The 7132-nt window shown below is 46.8% G+C and overlaps 2 protein-coding genes and 1 long non-coding RNA gene across 19 annotated transcripts in view; 1 reads left to right on the top strand and 2 right to left on the bottom strand.

Annotated features, from left to right (window-relative positions):
• LOC309383779 (major histocompatibility complex class I-related gene protein-like) overlaps window positions 1–7132 on the bottom strand; it is a 342086-nt gene that overhangs the window by 80079 nt on the left and 254875 nt on the right. For 10 of the 13 annotated variants that reach the window (XM_081936656.1, XM_081936655.1, XM_081936667.1 and 7 more), the window contains 2 exons: window positions 6307–6339; window positions 5573–5599 (listed from right to left, as the gene is read on the bottom strand). The exons of the other annotated variants lie outside the window; for them this stretch is intronic. In XM_081936656.1, the coding sequence (XP_081792782.1) occupies window positions 5573–5599; window positions 6307–6339 (60 nt within the window). The remainder of the gene's footprint in view (window positions 1–5572; window positions 5600–6306; window positions 6340–7132) is intronic. 13 annotated transcript variants of the gene reach the window in all.
• LOC309383798 (class I histocompatibility antigen, F10 alpha chain-like) overlaps window positions 1–7132 on the bottom strand; it is a 219786-nt gene that overhangs the window by 39346 nt on the left and 173308 nt on the right. For 2 of the 5 annotated variants that reach the window (XM_081936710.1, XM_081936715.1), the window contains one exon: window positions 3996–4133. The exons of 2 other annotated variants lie outside the window; for them this stretch is intronic. Coding sequence is in view for 1 of the 3 variants with exons in the window: in XM_081936711.1 (XP_081792837.1) it covers window positions 4407–4426 (20 nt within the window). In the remaining 2 variants the exon portion in view is untranslated. Of the gene's footprint in view, window positions 1–3991; window positions 4134–4392; window positions 4427–7132 lie in introns of those variants that run through there. One more of the 5 variants, XM_081936711.1, reaches the window with a different exon arrangement.
• The window catches only part of LOC309383817, a 31626-nt gene continuing 26977 nt past the window's right edge, over window positions 2484–7132 (top strand). The window contains exon 1 of the long non-coding RNA XR_014173918.1: window positions 2484–3659. This is a non-coding gene — a long non-coding RNA (uncharacterized lncRNA). The remainder of the gene's footprint in view (window positions 3660–7132) is intronic.

Raw genomic sequence — 7132 nt, 5'->3', positions numbered from 1 at the left:
CCCACCCCTCAGGTGTTCGCGGTGTCCAATTGTAAAGCTTTTGTTATGGGAAAAGTCCACTTCTCCAGCAAACACCTGCAGTAGTGACCTTGGCGTTTTGCAAGTTCTCACCCTCTGAGGAGGCATCTTGGCATCCCGTTTCCTCCCTACACATTCCACCCCTCTCCCCTTTCCATTGTGTTGGAAGAAATGTCCTCCTGGATTCAGTTCCAAGTGGGGAAAAAGACACTGGAAACATGGAGGCTGCTTGGAAAGATGGTTTAATGGTGGACCGGACCACATGGTTTGAGGTCTGGGGGGGGGAAAGGTGATCACATGCTTCAATGTTGGGTGAAGAAAAGAGAGCGAGATGTTGAAAGTCCCTGGTTTTATGCCCTCTCTGGCCTTTGATCTTGATCCTGCATTCTGATTGGTTGTCAGACTCCCATGGGGCCATGCAGGGGCAACTCTCTAGGCTGTGCTTTGAGTCCATGTTTGGTTGAGCATTGCTTCTTCCCAGGTGCCCTGTGGTGAGATGGGTAAAGGGCTAATACTATCACCCCTTAATCCCCTCCCACTGGAGCTGAAGGGGGAGACTTTTGTTATGTAGAATAGACTGGCTCCTGCATTTTAAGGGCCCATTAACAAAGGTGGGGCTATTAAGAGTGAGTCTGTTTCCTATCTAAAATCTCCATTTCTGATCCAGGGAAATATAATAGTCTGCCTTTTTAATATTTTCCAGGATATTTCATTTTTCTAGCGTGGGTTTTAACTTCCTACAATTGGCCAGTTGAATAGCGATAGAAGCTGGAAGGCAATAAAGCGATTCAATCTTGACAAAGTCATTAAATGTGTGTGTGTGTGGGGGGTGTTTCCCAGGAAAGAGGCAAAGAAGACTTTCACACAATTATTATTTTGTCTTTAGTTCTCTGCTTATAATTTTCTGATTCTTGAACCGCAATCCTTAAAGTCATCAAGGAAGGATGTGACTAAGGCTCTACCACCAACCGACTGGGACATTATTTCCTTTGGACGTTAGATCAGGCCAGGGGTGGGTTCCTCCCAGTTCTAACTTCTTCTATAGAAGAGGTTCCACAAATCTACAGGGCCGTTTAGAACCGGTTCCAGCTCCCTCCCCCCTGCCCATCCACACATCATCAAGATGAAAAGCGAGAGGAGGAATTCTGGGAGTTGAAGTCCACGAGTCTTAAAGCTTTCAAGTTTGAACACCCCTGGAGTTTTTTTTTTCTGAAGGGTTAGGGGTGCATGGGTCTTGTAACTTGACAGCTTTAAGACTTGCGTGCTTTAAATGCCAGAGTTCCTGAGCCAACTTTTTGGTTGCTAAGCAAGAGCGTTGTTAAGTGAGTTTCACCACATTTTACAAGTTGGTCACGCCCACCCAGTCACATGACTGCCAAGCCACTCCCACCCGGTCACATAGCTGGCAAGCCACTCCCACAAAGCAGGCCACACCTACAGAAGAGGTTTTAAAAACTTTTGAAACCCACCACTGGATCAGGCTGAATCACGAGGGCCTTTTGTGTTTCTTTCAGGGGTCCTTGAGATCGGGAGAGAGTTAAGCCCCTGAGTTTCTTTCTTCACCTTTATCTCTTTCCTAAAGAACTCAGGGCTGAGGACGTAAATAACGCTCTTTCCTTGTCCTATTTTCCTCCCAACAACCCTGTGGAGACACCATGACTGGCCCAAAATCTCACAGCTGACTCTCGTGCCTGAGGCGGGACTTGAACTCACTGCCTCCTGGTTTCTAGCCTGGTACAGGTAGTCCTCTACTTACGACCAGAATTAAGCTCAACATTTCTGCTGTTAAGTGGAACATTTGCTCAGTGAATTTTGCCCAATTTTACAACTTTCTTGCTATGGTTGTTAAATGAATCACTCAAATTGTTAAGTTAGTAACACGGTTGTTAAGTGAAACTGGCTTCCCCATTGACTTTGCTTGTCAAAAGGACACAGGAGGGGATCATGGGACTCCAGGACACTGAAACAGTCGTAAGTATGAACCAGTTGCCAAGCGTCCAAATGTTGATCACATGACCACAGGAATGCTGCAACGGGCACAAGTATGAAAAATGGTCATAAGTCACTTTTTTTGAATCCTATTGTAACCTTGAATGGTCACTAAATGAACTGTTGTAAGTCGAGGACTCCCTGTAGAAGAAAATGAATGAATCTGTGGCTAGCTGGTTTATCCTTGGTGCTCATTTTTCTTTCGTGCTTTATATTTATGGTATTTTGTTCTTGTATTGATATTTTTATTGTGTTGGCTGACCAGAGCCTCTTATCTGAGCTGGACGGTCACATATTCTAATTAATAAATACATTTCTAAACGTTTGGAATCCATAGAAGAGGCTGAAATCTGCACCGAATTCTTGCAAAATGTTTCCAAGTTTTCTTCTTCAGCTTCCAAAGAGGCTAGTCCTAAGGGACGGGGAGGACAGGCTCAGGGGTGAAAGGCTACCAGTTCAGACCGGTTCGCCTGAACTGGGAGTAAAAAAATGCTATTGGGTCGGGCGAACTGGTATTTCCCATGATCAGCTGTGACACATGATTTATATTGGCTAGAAAGCAGCTACTCTAAATCGTGGGGCCCAGAGGATTCCTCCCCCCCCCCACTCGCTGTTCTCCTTACCTTTGCAGGCTCCGGCCACCCACCCAGACGTCATCATATCTGTTTTGGACACTGTGCGTGTGCGGGAGGTCCTACGCATGTGTGGAGGTGGCGTGCGCACGCTCACATTTGCACACCAGTAGTGAAGGTAAGTAGATTTCACCCTGGACAGACCCACATCCTCTTCACTCCTCCGTGCTCCCAAAGCAACCATTGTAATATGGGGACGTCTTTCCCATCCATCAAAGATCTCCCCACTCTTGGGCCGCTGCATCAGACTGGGCAGCTGAGGAGCCCAGAGAGGATCTCCCAGAAGCAGGAGAAGCTGCCCTTCTGCAGGGGGACCAGGACGGCTGTGGCTGGTCATTCAGCTCCTGTCTCCCGAAGGGCCCCTGGGTGAGACCCAAAGACCAGCCGCTTGGCCAATACTGAGGCAAAGGAGGATCTGAGGGAGAGGCAGCCTCTGTTGCTGCCACCACCAAGCCAAGACCAAGTAGCCCTTTTGCACAAGATCAACTGGTGAGGCTGGAGGAACATCAGGACATAGGAGCAAAATGGCTGCCTCCTCCCCGAAGGAGCACACAGGAAATCCCCCAGTTCTTCCTCCTTCGAGATTTTGCTTTGCTTCCTCCCCCTTCCTATCACTCAAAGTGAAATTGGAATCGGGGTCTCTGATCAACAAGGAGGGTAGAATCCCTCTTAATTCCAACCTCCCCAAAGATACAGCAATCAAGTAAGAGGAAAAGAAATCATTTATTTTCATCAAACAAATTTTGGCAAACTTACAAAAGATGTGCAATTGTTAAGGAGATAGCAGGCTGACAATTGATTTCATCATCCGTTTTTCTAAATCATGAAAAGCCATAAACGGCAATCTATTAAAAAAATCAGTGTCAAATGTTACACTCTTTATATGGATTGTCAAACTTTGTGTTATGAAATATATGGTCAAATAACGGTGCAACAATCAATTAAAAATCCACACTTTTCTTAGTAATAGTTTCATCGAAGATCACATTAAACAGATAAAACACAAGGAAAAAACAAAAAGTAACCTCCACCTTTATCTCCAACAAATATAATGAAAATTAACAACTTATCAATCTTTCTTAAAGTAAAACCAAGAAACTCTTCCTCCGATTCCTCACCCCATTCTCTATAAACCCATCTCTAAAACCTCATCTTTAGCCTCTAACCTCTATCCACTAAGACTAATCAGCAAAAGCCCATTAAGGGTGTTATGTAACCTATTTATCTATGATAAACTATTATCTACGAAATCTAATTTGAAATATTTTGATTCCACAATTAGCAACAATCAATATCTTCTTTTCTCCTCTGCTCCTCAGTCATAATAGAAAAAGTTTACTGATTCAGTGATAAAAACAGTGATGAAAGACCCCAAAATCTCTCCTAGTTGCAGCATGCAGGAAGGCCCTGAATGGCTCCTCCTGAGAGCCCGGCCTAATTCAGAAGGAGGCCGATCCCCTCTTCTCTCCTCTCTCCTCATGCTGGGCGTGTCCCCTGCAAAGAGGAGGGAGAAAGTATTCAAGGGTGAGTTGGATCAAGACAGTCAGAGCCTGAGAGGTGCCAGAGGATCAGAGTTTGGGGGCAGGAAGACCCCTCCCCCAAGCCCTCTCCCCCAAACTCCTTACCTTCCAGTGTTTGAGGTGAATAGGAGAGAGAAGAGGGATCCCCAAAGCATCTTCACCCTCACTTGGTCCTTGGACCCCAAAGTCCCCCCTCCCTCTCACCCCACACGGCCCCCACCGAGACCACTCACCTACAAGGGGGCTGCTAAGCAGTCTGGTTGATCCCTGGATTGGAGAGAAAGAGACAGAATGAATGAATGTCTGGATCCTCTGAGGAGGAGAAATCTCTCCCTTCACCATTCAACCTCTTCAGCTTCCCAAACTTCTCAGAGGACGTAAAGATTTTCATTGATTTACTAATTAAACTTCCATCTCCACCAATCTCATTAAGGTGACTGTAGGCAGCTCACAGTGAAATTCAATAAAATCCCATGTAGAATATTTAAAACACTAAATGAAAACCAAACTCCCCCATCAGATCCTGTTGCCTTTGGTCTGACAAGAAGATCGTGTCCAGTGTGTGACCTCTGTCTCCAGTCGGACCCCGGATGACAGCCATGAACTCCTGGGCTGCTTTGGAGGCCAAACCCAGGGATGGCAGATTGAGGTCTCCCAGGACCATAATCCTGGGCAACCCCATGCCAACCCTGAGATGCCCCCAGCAGCTGAGGCAGGGAGCTGGCTATGCATCAGGGAGGCTGGTACAGTAGCAACAATCCCAACTGGTGAGCCCAGAGTCAGAAAGAGGAAATCTCAACCAGAAATGTGGGTTGGGAGCCTCCTGAGTGCCAGGAGAGATTCTCAGATGACCACTGTAACCCCACCAATCCTGCCTGGGGTCTCAGTTGGGGCCAAATTCTAAACCTGGATGGGCACATCTTTGAGAGAGGGACCCCCCCCCTTCCAGAGTCAGCCAGCTCTCAGCTATGACAGCAGAAGAGTCTCCAACCACTGGGGATCATGGCCTCACTGGTGGTTTCCCTATGTCCCCTCAAATAATTGAGGTCTCTTTACTCCAAAGGGGGCCAAGGCTCCACCATGCAGACTCTGGGCTGCCTCCCCTGCCTGAATCCAACAGGGAGAGTTTCTTCTTCTCCTCTGCAGAATCAACCAGTGCAAGGAAAGTGGATTTTATGAGATTCATGCCTAAGGCAGGACTAGAACTCACGGTCTTGCCTGGTGCCCTCAACACTAAGCCAAAGTGGGTGCAATTATTCTTCCACCAGTAGAAGACTCAGAGAAAACCCACAGAGGATGAATTAGGGGGGTCTTTAAAAAGTGGGGGCCTCTCCCTCTTTTCATCCCCTCATCCCCCCAAAGTCTTGCAAAGGGTCAGAATGGCTCATACAGCAGCTGCTCCCTCCGACTTACCTGAACTGCTGGATCCTCCTTCACTTGCTGGAAAAGAAAGGAAAAGGAGATGAGGGAAGAAGTCTGTCTGTCTGTCTGTCTGTCTCTCTCCCTCCTTATAGGAAGCTCAGCTCTTTCTGACTCCAGCTGCCTCCCTCCCTTTCTCTCTCCCACACAATAACAAATGCACAAATAACATGGAGAGAGTTTGGATCAAACTGCTTTGGTTAAAAGGCATTGGAAAGAATTATTAAAATTTATTATTTATATCATACAAAGCCAGAAGGCAGAGCTGGCCTAAAAAGATACAGATGGATTCAAAGTTTATTTCTGTAACCAGTTGTGAGCCTTTGGGACAGGAGACCAAGAGGAGATCCAGCTGGCATTCCCCAAAGCTCCTTTTCCCTCAAAGTTCCCCCTTTTCATCCCTAATTTTATGGAGCTTCTGACTCTCATTTGGCCAAGCCTTTCCTCTCTGCCTACTTGGGAAACAGGACATGTCCTCAGTCAGAGGGACCTTCCACCACTTGTGTCTTCTCATCTTCTTAAAGGTTCCTTCTTCCAGATGTTTCTCCTAGAGGTTTCTCCCACTTCTACTAATAGCCTGGCTGTAATGAAAAGGGGGCCCAACTTCCTCAGCCTGGTTCTTAGCATGAAGAGAAAGACACAAACATACACACACCCCTCTCAACTAACGGTGCCTCTGGTCCCTGCTCTAAATTGGAGATTACATGTAAAGAAGACAAATCACTCACTTGGGGCTGCTTTGTACTCATCTTGACGTCTCTCTGCAAGAATAAAAATCAGTGAAAGCTCAAAAGAAACCACCAGAGATCATCCAAACTCTCCCTCTGTAGGAGCAAGAACTCCAGATGCTTCACTGTCACTTAGTCCCATCAACCAAGACAGAAAGATCTTCAAAATACAAAATACCTACGGGGAGAGGGGGCGGTCTATAAATTTAATAAACCTAAACCTAAACCTAAATGTATCTCCTGATTTGCCCCAAGAGAGACCTGCTGCCTCTGAGATGGATGGAGGGGAATTGGGGGAAGCAGAAGGAGCAGCTGGGAGGGGAGGGAGGTTTCCATGGAAATCCTTCTCTGCTGCTCTTTGACCAAAGCCTTTGAAAGGGACAAAGGAACTGGGATGCCTCTTCCCAACTCAGAAGAAGACAGGACTGCCCGAATCTCAGACTCAGCTGAATCAAGACTGGAGTCCCAGCAAGAGGCTGAGATCTCAGATCCTCCCCAAGAGGGCTGGGAAAACAGGACAGAAGGAAGCCCAGAAGAAGCTCCCCAAAGGGAGAGACTTGGGGGGAATCTCCCCATCTTCCTTCCATCACCCCCCAAAAGAGATACTTACTGAAGAATACCACAATTCCAGCAATCACACACGCCAGGATAAGAGCAGCCACAACGCAGCCGATGATGAGCCCCAGGTTGGATTTTGAATTGGTTGGTTCTGAATTGGGAGAAAGAGCAGATCATTGAAGGAGAACCTCAAACAATCTTCCCAATCAGGGAAGAGACCTAGAGAAGTGAAAGCTGGAAATACCCCAAATTCAAAACTCCATGTGAT

This window comes from Natrix helvetica (assembly GCF_964273705.1).
Source record: "Natrix helvetica genome assembly, chromosome: 1".
In the NCBI taxonomy this organism is placed as follows: Eukaryota; Metazoa; Chordata; class Lepidosauria; order Squamata; family Natricidae; genus Natrix; species Natrix helvetica.
Note: the sequence above shows the minus strand (reverse complement) of the source record. Positions and strands in the feature narration are given on the sequence as shown.